The sequence below is a fragment of the Triticum urartu genome, chromosome 3A (genome assembly GCF_056163025.1).
Source record: "Triticum urartu cultivar PI428250 chromosome 3A, HENAU_Tu73, whole genome shotgun sequence".
Classification (NCBI taxonomy): Eukaryota; Viridiplantae; Streptophyta; class Magnoliopsida; order Poales; family Poaceae; genus Triticum; species Triticum urartu.
This window is the reverse complement of record NC_141875.1, coordinates 677,008,878-677,024,258: the sequence shown is the minus strand read 5'-3', so window position 1 is coordinate 677,024,258 and position 15,381 is coordinate 677,008,878. Positions and strand designations below refer to the sequence as shown.

At 44.1% G+C, this 15,381-nt stretch overlaps 2 protein-coding genes across 2 annotated transcripts; both read left to right on the top strand.

Annotated features, from left to right (window-relative positions):
- Positions 1-3,508: 3,508 nt before the first annotated feature.
- On the top strand, positions 3,509-5,836 carry LOC125549143 (uncharacterized). The gene is made up of 2 exons (XM_087513973.1): positions 3,509-5,387; positions 5,509-5,836. The coding sequence occupies exons 1-2, from the start codon at positions 3,509-3,511 to the stop codon at positions 5,661-5,663; spliced, it is 2,034 nt and encodes a 677-aa protein (XP_087370099.1). The 3' UTR covers positions 5,664-5,836.
- Positions 5,837-6,614: 778 nt separating this feature from the next.
- On the top strand, positions 6,615-8,935 carry LOC147981453 (uncharacterized). The gene has a single exon (XM_087515974.1). The coding sequence runs from the start codon at positions 7,811-7,813 to the stop codon at positions 8,933-8,935; it is 1,125 nt and encodes a 374-aa protein (XP_087372100.1). The 5' UTR covers positions 6,615-7,810.
- The last annotated feature ends 6,446 nt before the right edge of the window (positions 8,936-15,381 follow it).

Genomic DNA, 15,381 nt, shown 5'->3' with positions numbered 1-15,381 from the left:
CATGTCATATGAGGTCACCATGCCCAGTTTTCATGCTTTTCGTACTTCATTTGCATGGTTCGGATTTAAAAACCAACAGTTTTTCAAATTCTTTAATGACACAAATAAGATTTTTCAACACAATTTTGCCAACTTTTTAATGCACTTGCAGTTTAAATCTTAATTATGTTCACTAACTACATTTAATGGCTTAAATATAGCAAACAAACACAGAAAGATGCCAATTTCTTACATGGATCATGTAATGGTGTATCATGTGTGTATAATTTTTTTCAAGGCCAACAAATGAACCAACGGTCACATCACCTTTAAAGATGGCCCGTTCCCTCCACAAATCGTGATTCTTCCCGATAGAACGTTTGGTTTCTAAGCCATCTATGTCCCAAATTTTGTGAAACCTTCTCAAATTTTTACCACAACCTCTAATATCATTTGAGGGATCCATTGTCAAGTTTCAGACTTTTCGGACTTTTTTTTTTGCATTTTTTGAATTTATAGAACCAACAGACTCAATGTTTGGAGTCATATCTTGGCACCCTCATGTTTGAAATTACTTTCATTTCCTTGGATAATGCCTAAACATGGACTCAAGAATACACATATGACTTTTCAACACAAAGTTGCAAACTTTTTTATGCACCTGTAGTCCAAATTTGAATTATATCCATTAATGCCTATAAATGCACTTAATTAATAAATATAGCAAACCGACCCCGAAAGAGGCTAATTTTTGATGTGGATCGTGTAATGGTGTATCTTGAGTGTATAAAAAATTTCAAGGTCAATTAGTGAAATAGAGGTCGCATCGCCATTAAACCTGACCCGGTCCCTCTAGAAACCATGATTCTTCCTCAGAGATGGTCCAGTTCTTAGAAGTGTACAACATAACTTTTGGGAAACTTTCTAAAAATTTTACAACAACCTCTAGGTGTCATATCCGAGCAGTGAGAACCATGCCAAGTTTTATAATTTTTGAACTTTGTTTGCATTTTTGAAATTAAAGACCAACAAACTCAATGTTCGGGGTCCTGTTTGAAATTACTTCCATTTTCCTGGAAATGCCTAAACATGGACTCAAGAAGATAAATATGATTTTCCCACATAATTTTCTCAACTTTTTCATGCACTTGCAGTTCAAATTAGAATTATATTCACCAAATGCCTATAAAATGCACTTAATGACTTAAATAGAGCAAATTGACATCTAAAATGACAAATTTTGACATGGATTATTTTATGATGTATCAAGTGTAGAAAAACAATCAAGGCCAACAAATGAAGTAATGATCACATCACCTTCACACATGACTCATTTCCTCTCAAAACCATGATTCTTCCTCGGAGATGATCTGGTTTCTAAGTAGTGTACGCCACAAATTTTGTGAAACCTTCTCAAATTTTTAACACTACTTCCTAGGTGTCATATGTGGGCATGCCAAGCTTCATGCTTTTTGCACTTTGTTTGCATTTTTTGAAATTAAAAAACCAACGAACTTAATATTTGGGTTGTGTCCTGGTACCCTCATGTTTAAAATTCATTTCCATTTCTTGGATAAGGCCTAAACATGGACTCCAGAAACACAAGTATGAATTTTCAACACAATTTTTACATTTTTTTCATGCACTTTCAGTTCAAAATGTTGTTATAATAACTAAATGCTAGAAATGCATTTAACGACTTAAATATAGCAAACCGACCATGAAAGCTGCTAAATTTTGACATAGATCATTCAGTGGTGTATGTTAAGTGTACAAAACATTTCAAAGAGCATTGGAATGAAGTTTGGTCTTGAAAATCCAAATGAATACATGCATCTTATTGATTTTTAATTGTTTGCCGAGGGCCTTATAAAAACACTTGGCAAAGACCTGTTTTGCCGAGTGACTTATGAATGACAATCGGCAAAGACCCTGCTTTTTCCAAGGGTTTTCTGTTTGTCGATTACCCATTTTGTGCCGAGTGTTTTGTGTCTAGGTATTCGACACAGACCTTGTTTGTTGAGTGCCCCGTAAAAAAACACTCGGCAAATAGCCCGACACTGGGCAACATGTGTTTTTTTCGTAGTGAGTCCCATATGTGAGAATAGAGATCTTTTTTATGTTTATGTTTTCAGACATGCAACTAAGTTTTCCTTCAAATCTCATATTCAAGAATCATTGTAATTATACAACAGATATATATATATATATATATATAAATTATGAACATGAAATAAAATAATATTTTTATTATTACATTTAGTGCATATTTTTCCAACACCACGGTCTGTAGGTCATATATAAAATAATGTTCTTTGAAGTAAAGTAATAACTTTATTATTGTCTTTAGAACATTTTTGCAACACCACCGGCAGGTCTCTTATGGAGCCGCTTCGGCTCCTGCACACCCCGGTACACACTCTTGCGTGTATGCACCAGGTAACACAGCAAACGGACCAGGCCATTTCTTCTCGCGTGACATCCCCGGCTGTCAACGATCCGCTCCTCATAGTTGAGCAGCGCCGACCTATGCGTGGATCCTCGCCGAAGAAGGGAGGCCGGCCAAAACGCGAGGAGGCTCGCCGCCCACAGGTCGGAGACAAAATCGACTTGCCAGCGTGTGTCGCATGCCATTTCTTCAACTTTCCAAGCTAGTTGAGTTGGGCGCATTCCGCTTCTATTTTTTGAAAGCAGTACGACCTTATTCCTTAGATAATTGATTGAAATATCGTTTACAAGGTGAGTTGGGCGCATTGCTCTTTGTTCTATCTGAATGACTATCTCGCAAATCGCAATGTTTATGTGGCGCTGCAGCGGCTAGTGAACTTTGGCCCTCGCCTATTGGAAATTCGGGAGAAACAATTTCATAGAACTTTTGTGTTGTTGTTTCTTTTGCTCCTCTGTTTTGCTCATACGTTTTCTCAAGACTTAGACATTTTCATATTCTCTTGCTTTCGTCTGCCCTTTTTTATTATTATTAAAAGGGATTTTCTCCCTTGATTTTATATAAAGAAATCAATGTGAAGCCAAAATGCCCAGGATCTCGGACGAGACTTGCCTGTCCCCTCGGTGTGCGCCCATCCGTGCTCCCGCATACGTGACATGATTTGATTGGAACAAAATAAGGCCCGGCCTCACTCCCTTAAAATCAGGGGATGATTAGATTAGAAAGAAAAAAAAAAGACAGTCATAAAATGAAGTGGAAATACGGATAGGAGCATGAGAGAGAGAGCAGGCAAGCCGGATCCCAGGATCTCACACAGTTCAGTTTGTGTAAGGTTCGAAATATTTATTGTCAAGTGTTAGACTCGAACAGCAACGACGGTGAGCAGCAACCTGGCTATTAAAAACACGCACCAACCATGCCACAGCCTCCAATTCGGTCGTTTACGGTTCCCCTAATTTTGCAACGCCGTGCATGGCCGCGCGCATGCAGTATATATACAACACGGGAATCCTCCCCCCGACTTCTCCCCACCTCAGATCGATCTCCGGCGTTCAGCTCCCTCGCTCCTCGCCGTGTCGCGCCATGGGTTGCGGCACCTCCAAGGAAGCCGTGCTCAGCAGCGACGGCAGCGGCAGGTGCAGCCGCAGGTTCCGGCGGAAGTCCAGCGTCGTCGCCACCGCCGCCCACCAGCCGGTCGCCACCAAGGACAATGGCGACGACGTCAAGCTCCACAAGTCGGCGTCGGCGAAGGAGAAGGCCCCTAAGGAGCGGGGCGGCAAGGCCGGTTTGGCCGCGCTCGTCGTCAAGGACGGCGACGAGGCTGCGTCCACCGTGATCGGCGCCAAGGTCGTCGGGGAGAAGAAAGAGGGGGAGAGCAAGCAGGACGGTAAGAAGGGAGCAGTCGCCGTCCCCGACGACAAGGGGAAGGGGACGGCGACCGAGGAGGCTGCCGGGCCGAAGAAAGACGAGGGCGTCAGGGACAAGGAGGTTGTCGCCGATCGGGACGACGGTGTGGCATCCACCAGCGAGAGCGTCATCGTCGTCGAGGAGATGAGGAATGGCCAGCCTGTCGAGGTGTCGATCGCGCCTACCGTCGAGGCGGGAAGAGACCGTCGGCGGGGCGAGAATGAGGAAGGGTGGTCGGCCGAGGCGATTGAAGACGAGGCGGCAACGTCGAACGAGAAGGACATCGAGGAGATCAACGTGGAGGATGACGGTAGTGTCGCCATCCCGGATGCCCCCGTGGGCGTAGTCACCATGGAGGATGACAGTATCATCTCGGCCGATGCTCCGGCGATAGAGAAGGACGAGATTGGCACGTTTGTGCCTGCTCCGGTGGCCAACGAAGATGCCGGTGCCACCTTCCTGGCTGCCCCGGTGGCCGGTGATGATGGCAGTGCTTCCTTCGTTGCTGCGCCGGCAGCCAAGGAGGACGAACTTGTATCCATCGCGTCTGCTCCGTTGGCGGGGGAGATTGAGGGTATCACCATGTCGGTTGCTCCGGTTGCCGACGAGATTGATGTTGCCACCTTCCCGGCCGCTCCGGTGGCCAAGGAGGAGGAAAGTGAAACTGCCGCCTTGGTGGATGCTCCGGTCACCGAGGAGGTTAACGTCGCCGCCTTCCCATCCGCTCCGGTGGCCAAGGAGCAGGAAACTGAAACTGCCGCCCTCGTTAATGCTCCGGCCGCCGAGGAGGTTGGCGTTGCCTCCTTCCCGGCCGCTTCGGTGACCAAGGAGCAAGGAAGTGAAACTGCCGCCCTCGTGGATGCTCCGGTCGCCGAGGAGGTTGGCGTTGCCGCCCTCCCGGCCGCTCCGGTGGCCAAGGAGCAGGAAAGTGAAACTGCCGCCCTGGTGGATCCTCCGGTCGCCGAGCAGGTTGACGTTGCCTCCTTCCCGGCCGCTCCGGTGACCAAGGAGCAGCAAAGTGAAACTGCCGCCTTGGTGGATGCGCCGGTCGCCAAGGATGAGCAAACTGTAACTGCCGCCTTGGTGGACGCCCCGGTGGCCAAGGCAGATGGAAGTGCAGCCACCGCCGAGGCTGCGCCGGTGGTCACGCGGGAGCAAGAAGAAGATGCCGTCACCGTAGACGCCCCTGCCCCGACGACGGCCAACGAGGACGAAATTGCCACCGGGGCGGCTGCTCCTGCAACCAACGTGGACGAAAGCCCCGCATTCCCCACCAAGCCGGTGCCGGAGGTGGAGGTGCCAGAGGCCGCAGAGCAACCCACGCCTTCCTTGAACAACGACGATCTGATAAGCGAGCCAGAGCTGCCGGAGCCTACTGTCGTCAAAGAGGCCGCAGTCGAAGCCAATGATGAGACCGAGCAAACTAAGGAGGCAACGGCGACGGAGGAGGTGGTCACCGTCGAGGAGGTCGACGTCGTGCCGCAAGAGGTCGAGAGCGTCTCCCGGGAGCCGGAACAGGAGGAGACATCCGCGGCCACTTTGAGAGACGATGATGGTACGTAGGTTCAATTTCTTCATTTGCTATCCATGTCATTGCACATTTGCATCTTCAAGATTTCTTTGTTTCTTCTCACAGTTTATAACGTTTCGATTTGATCTGTGGTTACCGTTTGCAGGGGAATCGGACGGAAAAAAAGGCACTGATGTGAAGGAGGCCGCAATAAGGACAGAGGAAAAGGGAGGGGAGGATAAGCTGACCGTCGAGGAAGAGAAGAAGGACGGCGAAGAACAAGAACCAGCCGTCGCTCCGGTCGAGTCATCGTCTAGTTGAAATTGAGATGTGAGATCGTGCATGCCAACTCGGATGTATTGGTGCGTGTATGAACCACTGAATGTACAGTTTGCTCTCTTCCTTTTTCTTTTTCAGCCAAAAGGATCCTTCCCCAATGTAAAAAGCTTTGCGCACCGACGCATTCGTAGAAACAAATTATGTACACGCGGGAATGGTTGGCTAGATCTACATCCAACAACAGTTAAGCTAGGTACCATCACATGCTTTTGGGTATGTGTTTCCCTGTATGGTGGGGCGACCAGTGTTTCCACTGCACCGCCGCCACCCCCAACCCCCTATTTGTTGTCGCCACCAGAGGCAGCCGCCGAGCAACCTTACCCATCCATCGAGGAGGGTGCCGGTGAGGCCTCAGATGCTTCGTCATTCGAGCAGAGGGCCTCTGGTGTGCCAGCACGGTGGCCTTGGGTGGTGGGGTACCAAGGGCGGCCGCGGTTGCTGGCCAAAGTTCTCGGCCACGTGGGCAGTGAGGCATCGATGCAAGAGGTTCATTCCCGGGGGTTACAATGTTTGGCCCCGGTTGCTTGGATCTGAAGCTCGGCGCCCTCCCTCCGCCTCTAGTCCCTTCCCCACCGAATCCACATTAGTAGAAAAAGGGGCTAACGTTCAGCTCATTAGTCCAGGTTTGTAAATGAACCGGCACTAATGTGACCATTAGTGCCGGTTGCAACGGCTAGGCGGGCGGCGCTCATTAGTCCCGGTTCGTGGCGAACCTCTATTGCCGGTTCGTGCCACATACCGGGACTAAAGAAGTGGTGGCAGGCTGGTGGCAGGCTGGGGCCCCACCAACACCTTTAGTCCCGGTTCGTATAACCAACCATGACTAAAGATCATCCTATATATACCCTTCGTCGAGCCCGAGCTCTTTGTTCTTCCCTTTTCCTCTCCTCTCTGTTTTGTTCCTCTCCTCTCGAGCTCATCCTCCATTTTTGCCAAAATTTGTCAAGATTTGAAGGCACCCCATCCATCTAAGTGATCACAAAGGTTAGCAACTTTGTCCTTTCATCTTTCATTGCTAGGTTAGCTATTGCAATGCTCTATAAGTATAGTGATTTGTGAGTTTTAGTTTGGGAGGAATCATATGTGGTAGTTTATTTGATTTATATGCAATTTGAGCTCAAAATAACTCTTAGTTTGCATATGTAGGTGTGGTTTACTTAGTGCCTTCCCGTCTCCGTCCTAACCACTGTCGATCGCCCGCACCGTCCCGTTGCCGACACCACCTTGTGGTTAGCCTCTTGTTCTTATCCTTCTTATGTAAAAAAAATCATGTTTGTGTGATTTAGATATATAGTTACTTGTATAATTTTCTTACCCGTACGTTGTATGTTATACACAGTGCGATGGTTTTGATATCCGTCCCCATCGGTCCTCGTCCGGTTTATGATTCGGATGTGGTATATTCTCTTTTATAACTATTTGTTGCATTTCTTGTTTATGACAAATCATGCCCATCAAGTTGACATAGATATTTTTATCTAGGAAGTATGTGAACCGGAAATTCCAACCGACCCTCTTGTCGAGAGGTTAAATTTAGTTGAAAAAGAAAACGATTACTTGAAGAAAAAATTGAAAATAATTGAGGAGGAGAAGATGAAATTGGAGTTGCATGTTGCCGATGTCGTCGATGATCACAAGATCAAGATGAAGAAAATGCGCTTGAAGATTAGAAAGATTAGAAAATATGCCATTGATAGTGAGGCTTGGTATCATTATGCTGTTGGATCAATTGTTACCTTAGTTGCGATCTTGATCGCATTTATTGTTGCATTTAAATGCTTTAGCTAGAGAGTTTGTATGTTGTTTTATGAGAATAAGTGTGTATGAACTTTATGTATGAACTTGATGTATGAACTTGTATTAATTTGGTCTTTTCGGTGATGTGTAATGAAGATGAGCCGGCAATGAATGTACGATGACCGATGCTCTCCTCAGTTCATTAATGGCGTGCGTACTATTATGCTTGCGGCTGAGGCAAACAAGCGAGCGGATGGTTTTATATCTTGTCCATGTGCTGGCTGTAAGAATGATCACAATTAGTCTAACTCAAGAACCGTTCACTGGCACCTATTTGAGTCCGGTTTCATGTCCCACTATAATGTTTGGACCAAGCATGGAGAAAGAGGGTTATGATGGAAGACAATGAAGAAGAAGAGGATGACGACAACTATCCTGGCCATGGGTTCCCTGAATACGATGGTACAACAGTGGGGGAAGAAGTTGAGCTGACAATGCGGGAAGAAGCTGAAGAAGAGGCATCAGATGAGCCCATTGATGATCTAGGTCGGGCCATTGTCGATGCAAAGAGAAACTGCACAAGTGAAAAGGAGAGGCTGAAGTTGCAGCGCATGTTAGAGGATCACAAGAAATTATTGTACCCAAATTGCGAAGCTGACAAGAAAAAGCTGGGCACCACACTGGAATTGCTGCAATGGAAGGCAGAGAATGGTGTATCTGACAAGGGATTTGGAAACTTGCTGATAATATTAAAGAAGATGCTTCCAAAGGACAACGAATTGTCCGAGAGTACGTACGAAGCAAAGAAGGCTGCCTGCCCTCTAGGATTAGAGGTGCAGAAGATACATGCATGCCCTAATGACTTCATCCTCTACAGCGGTGAGTATGAGGATTTGAACGCGTGCCCGGTATGCGGTGCATTGCGCTATAAGATCAGCCGCGATGGCCCTATTGATGTCGAGGGTGAGCGCTCCAGGAAGAAGATTCCTGCCAAGGTGATGTGGTATGCTCCTATAATACCACAGTTGAAACGTTTGTTCCAAAACAAAGAACATGCCAAATTGATGCAATGGCACAAAGAAGACCGTAAGAAAGACAAGAAGTTGAGAGTACACGCTGACGGGTCACAGTGGAGAAAAATTGAGAGGAAATGGGGGGACTTTGCAGGTGGCGCAAGGAACATATGGTTTGGTATAAGCGTGGATGGCATTAATCCTTTTGGGGAGCAGAGGAACAATCATAGCACCTGGCCTGTGACTCTATGTATGTATAACTTTCCTCCTTGGTTGTGCATGAAGTGGAAGTTCATTATGATGCCAGTGCTCATCCAAGGCCCTAAGCAACCTGGCAACGACATTGATGTGTACCTAAGACCATTAGTTGAAGAACTCTTACAGCTGTGGAATGAAAAAGGTGTACGTGCGTGGGATCAGCTCGATCAAGAAAATTTTGACCTACATGCGTTGTTGTTTGTGACCATTAATGATTGGCCCGCTCTTAGTAACCTTTCAAGATAGACAAACAAGGGATACCGCGCATGCACGCATTGTTTGGATGATACCGACAATATATATTTGGATAATTGTAAGAAGAATGTGTACCTAGGACATCGTCGATTTCTTCCGAGCAGGCATCCCGTAAGAAAGAAAGGCAAGCATTTCAAAGGTGAGGCAGATCACCAGACGAAGCCTCGCCACCGTACTGGTGATGATGTACATGATATGATCAAGGATTTGAAGGTAATTTTTGGAAAGGATCCTAGCGGACAATCTGTTTCGAATGAAGCCGACGGACGCGCACCCATGTGGAAGAAGACGCGCACCCTGCTCAGTATGAAGGTCCCGTCTGGCTTCTTGTCGAATATAAAGGGAATAATAAATATATCAGAGAAAAAGTTCTAGAACCTAAAGTCTCATGACTGCCACGTGATTATGACGCAACTACTTCCGGTTGCATTGAGGTGGCTTCTACCGGAAATCGTTCGATTAGCCATTGTGAAGCTATGTGCATTCCTCAATGTAATCTCTCAGAAGGTAATCGATCCAGAAATCATACCAAGGTTAGAGAATAATTTGGTGCAATGTCTTATCAGTTTTGAGTTGGTGTTCCCACCATCCTTCTTCAGCATCAGGACACACATCCTAGTTCATCTATGTGAAGAGATTAAAGTTTTGGGTCCTGTATTTCTACACAATATGTTCCCCTTTGAGAGGTTCATGGGAGTATTAAAGAAATATGTTCATAACCGTGCTAGGACATAAGGAAGCATCTCTAAGGGTCATGAAAATGAGGAGGTCATTGAGTTTTGTATTGAATTTATTCCTGACCTTAAGCCAATTGGTGTTCCTGAATCGCGGCATAAGGACAGACTGGGTGGAAACGACATGCTAGGACCGAAACAAATAATATGTATGGATGGGCATTCTCCCACTCAAGCACACTACACAGTTCTATAAAATTCTACCTTGGTGGCTCCGTATATGGAGGAACACAAGAATATTCTACGCTCCAAACACCCGGAGCGGTCTGACGACTGGATTACACATGAACAAACGAGGACTTTTGCCGGTTGGTTGCAGACACTTGCCATGCATGACGATGCTGTTGAAGATGACCTGTAATTGTTGTCCTAGTTACCATCTTTGAATATAATGACTTTCAAAGGGTATGAGATAAATAGGAATACATTTTACATGATCACCCAAGATAAGAAGAGCACCGACCAAAACAGTGGTGTCCGCTTTGATGCAGCAACCAAGAGGGGAAAGGAAATTTATTATGGTTACATAGAGGAGATATGGGAACTTGACTCTGGACGTGGTTTGAAGGTCCCTTTGTTTCGGTGCAAATGGGTCAATCTGACACGAGGCGGGGTAACAGAAGACCCGCAGTACGGAATGACAACAGTGGATCTCAACAATCTTGCGTACGTAGACAAACCATTCGTCCTAACCAATGATGTGGGGCAGGTTTTTTATGTGAAGGACATGTCTACCAAGCCGAGAAAAAGAAAATATAAGGAAGCGAATACATCATATGATGAGCCAAAGCGCCACATAGTTCTTTCAGGAAAAAGAAACATCGTGGGAGTGGATGATAAGACAGACATGTCAGAAGATTATGAAAAGTTTCATGAAATTGCTCCCTTCACAGTGAATATTGACCCGAGCATCCAGTTAAATGATGAAGATTGTCCGTGGTTATGACGCAAAGGGACACACGCGAAGAAAAGTTTCACACCCAAAGATCCCAATCTGGATGTGACCGGCTTCACTGTCATCACTTTCTTCTCTAGTGAGTTTCCGGACTTATATATATGGAAAGTCCCACTTTGGACAAACCGTAGGGAATCTTTGTAATAGGTAGGGTGATTATGTGTTTCGGCATTTGAAACATGTACTTTTGTGCTTCAGACAAACGTGTACCTTTCTGACTTCATTTGCTATTTTTCAGCTCATTTACCAAATTTTTTGAGCTAAATGACCCTGAAATTGAAAAGCACTACAAAATGAACTCTAAAAAGGTTGAAAGTTGGCATGGTATCACCGTTTCACCCAGATAGCATGTGCTAAAAAGTTGAGAGGATTACGACAAAAACAGGATGCAGTTCGTGTACAAAATGGACAATCTCTTTCGAAGTATCACGGTTTCAGACGAAAACTCATCTGTTACAAAGGCATTTCATTTTTTAAACTTATTTCCAACTTCACACTTTTTGTGCGTTTAGTATGCACCATTCAAAGCCACATCATTAAGTTTTCAACCCTTTCTGACTTCATTTGCTATTTTTCATGCATTTACTGAATTTTTTGAGCTAAATGACCCTAAAATTGAAAAGCACTACAAATGAACTCTGAAAAGGTTGAAAGTTGGCATGGTATCACCATTTCACCCACATAGCATGTGCTAAAAAGTTGAGAGGGTTACAGCAAAAACAGGATGCACTTCATGTACAAAATGGACGATCTCTTTCGAAGTATCAGAGTTTCGGACAAAAACTCATCTGTTACAAAGGCATTGCATTTTTTTAAACTTATTTCAACTCTAGACTTTTTGTGCGTTCAGTATGCATTATTCAAAGCCACGTCATCAATTTTCAACCCTTTCTGACTTCATTTGCTATTTTTCATGCATTTACTGATTTTTTGAACTAAATGACCCTGAAATTGAAAAGTACTACAAATGAACCCTGAAAAGGTTGAAAGTTGGCATGGTATCACCATTTCATCCACATAGCATGTGCTAAAAAGTTGATAGGGTTACGAAAAAATATGATGCACTTCGTGTACAAAATGGACAATCTCTTTCGAAGTATCAAGGTTTCGGACGTAAACTCATCTGTTACAAAGACATTTCATTTTCTAAACTTATTTCAACTCCATACTTTTTGTGCATTCAGTATGCACCATTCAAAGCCACGTCATCAATTTTCAACCCTTTTTGACTTCATTTGCTATTTTTCATATTTACTGATGTTTTGAGCTAAATGACCCTGAAATTGAAAAACACTACAAATGAACTCTGAAAAGGTTGAAAGTTTGCATGGTATCACCATTTCACCCACATAGCATGTGCAAAAAGTTGAGAGGGTTACGGCAAAAACATGATGCACTTCGTGTACAAAATGGACAATCTCTTTCGAAGTATCAGGGTTTCGGACGAAAACACATATGTTACAAAGGAATTTTAATTTTTTAAAATAACCTAAGCATAACCAAATTGGATATAATGATAAAACACACTAATATTAAACAGTGGAAAAAAGAATTACTGAAAAATCTATTTTTGAAGTAAAGTTATTCACAAACTAGTGATTCACACAAAATTCAAATAATTCAAATTTTAACTATCCAAATTTGAAAACTACTCGCACTAACAGAAAGTTTATTATTATTTTTACCTAAACCAAAAATATTCGCAAAGGAACTCTAAATAAAGCAAAAAACAACTCAGAAATAAAAGAAAATAAATAAAGCAGAAAATAAAAAAAAATTATAAAAAGCCCGCCTACAGGGCCGCCTCGGCCTGCATACAACTAGAAACCCAACCTCTACTAGGGCCAGGATGCAGGCCCGTACGACCCAGTAGGCCCCACAGGGCAGAAGAGTTGGAATAGGCCCACAAAGGCCTGCTTAGAGAGGAGCTCGACACGGTAGCCGTGGCGGGGCTTATAAACCGGTGCGAGCTCCTTTCAACTAGCGAGGTGGGACTAAACATTGGATATAGGAAGCGCGGGCCTTTAGTCGCGGTTGGTGGCTCCAACCGTGACTAGGGGGGGGGTGGGTCTTTAGTCCCGGTTGAAGCCACCAACCACAACTAAAGGCCTGCACTTCCCGCCGCTTGGCCTGGCCAAAACAGACCTTTAGTCCCAGTTGGTGGCTCCAACCAGGACTAAAGGTCCCTCCTATATATACTAGCACTTCAAAAATTTGCAGTTTCTTCTCTTCTTCCTCTGCTTCGACCTTTGCTTCGACGACATCGCCGCTGCCCCCCGTCGCCACCCCCGTCGCACGCTGTCGCCATCCCCGTCCCCGTCCCCGTCGCCACCACGACCCATCCCCGTCGCCGCCCCCGTCACCTCGCCTCGCCGGCCGTTGCCCCGCTGTGAGACCCCCTGCCGCCATGGCCGCCCTCATCCAATCGATCCCGCACACACATAGTACACACACACACATTTTCTTAGTTATTTTCTGTTTTTCTGTTCTTTAGTTTTTAATACTTTTAGTTATAGAAATGTTAGATGAATTAGATATATATAAATGTTAGATTAATGCCAAACTTTTATATGAATTTGATTAATATCAAATTTTAGATGAATTAGCTAGATATATTAATGTTAGATGAATTAGTTTTTTATACTTTTAGTTAGATGAATTAGATATATTAATGTTAGATGAATTAGTTTTTTATACTTTTAGTTATATGAATTAGATATATTAATGTTAGATGAATTAGTTTTTATACTTTTGTCAAATGTTAGATGAATTAGCTAGATATATTAATGTTAGATGAATTAGCTAGATATCATATGTCAAAGTTTAATCATATGTCAAAGTTTGAATTTTGACATATGCAACATTTGATCATATGTCCAAGTTTGAATTTTGACATATGCAACATTTGATCATATGTCAAAGTTTGAATTTTGACATATGCAACATTTGATCATATGTCAAAGTTTGAATTTTGACATATGCAACATTTGATCATATGTCAAAGTTTAAATTTTGACATATGCAACATTTAATAAGGGATTTATCAAGAATGCCCCCATCAATAAGAGATTTATGAAGAATGCCCCATTATGGATGTGCATAATTAAATTGATCCATATTTTTCCTGATACCATCTATGCTTCTATATGTGCACGTTCTCTTGTGTCAAAGTATTGAAGAAATCCATGGTTTCATCATTACCCAGAAGTAACAGGCGCATGATGGTACGAAGGTCTCCAAAGTTATTTTGGAACGGAGTCCTGATAGCATAATTCTCTTTTTGGTACGAAGTTCAGCAAAGGCCTTCCAAATAACGATATTCGGAAGGCTCTTGCTGAACTTCGTACCAAAAAGCGAATTATCCTATCAGGGACTCCGTTCCAAAACAACTTTGGAGAGCTTCGTACCATCATGCGCCTGTTACTTCTGGCTAATGATGAAGCCATGGTTTTCTTGAATCCTTTGACACTAGACAACGTGACATATAGAAGGGTAGATGAGATCAGGAAAAATATGGACCATTTTCTTCACATCCAGAATGGCGCCATTTTGTTAAATCCCTTAAAAGCTAAGAGAATCCCTTATGATTCTGAATTTTGTTCCTATAGCCAGGGACTAAAGGTTTTCCTCGTATATAAGAAATCACAATCCAATCATTTAAAAATGTTACATTTTCATATAGAATTTGTTCTCGACGTCAATGATGCCCGGCCTGCATCCTCGATGTCGACCCGTTCGCGACAACATCCTGCTTCAGAGGAGCCATGTTCGGGACTGCGCTCCGCCGGGCTGGCACTAGGAGGTGCTACCTTCAGGGGTGCGCTGCTTGGTGAGGAACACGGCCCCGGGTCCCGTCGTCGACCCGGAGCTCCTTTGGTGGCGTTCGCGTGGGCCACTTTCGGTGTGGAGGAAGCCGGCCCCGCTGGAGGTGGTACGTTGCCGTGTCAGGGAGGAGGACGAGCACGTCCATCGCTACATGGCTGCGTTGGACGTCAGGTTCTCTAATACCTGGTAGGTTCTTCGGGGATCTCACCCGAGCTATGATCCTTTGATGGTTTCTTCTCTTTGGGTGTCCAACGCCCGCACGTCAGGAACCGCGAGTGAACTAGATTATTCGATAGTATTCGATCTGTATTAGCTAGCTAGTGATGTCTTTGATAATATTCGAGACGATGTATTTGATATTATATTATTTGATAATATTCGAGAGGATGTATTCTAGATTATATTGGATAGTGCGTATTAATTATCTGGATTATTCGAGATGCATATTATGTACTATGATTCAAATTTTCCTTATTGATTGCATGCATGCATTCTAATTTGAATACTTGATTTTTTATAATTCTGCTAGATTAGTTAAATAAAAGCTATGGACAATACCGACAGAGAAGGAGAGGAGGCCCTGTTCAACATCATACGCTCATCCCCTCGCCCAGATGAGTTTGAAGATGACGGCTCGCAATATCTGAACCCTACCGGTGAGGATATGATATTTGATGAAGACGAACGAATAGATGAAGTCGAGAACTATGATGACAAAGAAAATGTTGTTCTTGAAATAACAAATATCGGCGAGGTACATTTATATAAGCAGGCATCTGGTGATCATCACATGTTTTAATTGATTTTTATATATATTAACGAATCAATCTTTCTTCTTTCAGCCCTCCGGATCAAGCAAATCTTCTATAGGAAGCAGGACAGTGCGAGGCCCGGCCAAAAAGTTGAAGGATGGCGTAAAGTGC

What these genes read in the sequence shown, in the direction of transcription:
- LOC147981453 (XM_087515974.1), top strand. Translation starts at nt 7,811, where the DNA reads ATGATGGAAGACAATGAAGAAGAAGAGGATGACGACAACTATCCTGGC.
- LOC125549143 (XM_087513973.1), top strand. Translation starts at nt 3,509, where the DNA reads ATGGGTTGCGGCACCTCCAAGGAAGCCGTGCTCAGCAGCGACGGCAGC. An exon ending in CACTTTGAGAGACGATGATG is followed by an intron (nt 5,388 to 5,508) that starts GTACGTAGGTTC and finishes TACCGTTTGCAG; the next exon opens with GGGAATCGGACGGAAAAAAA.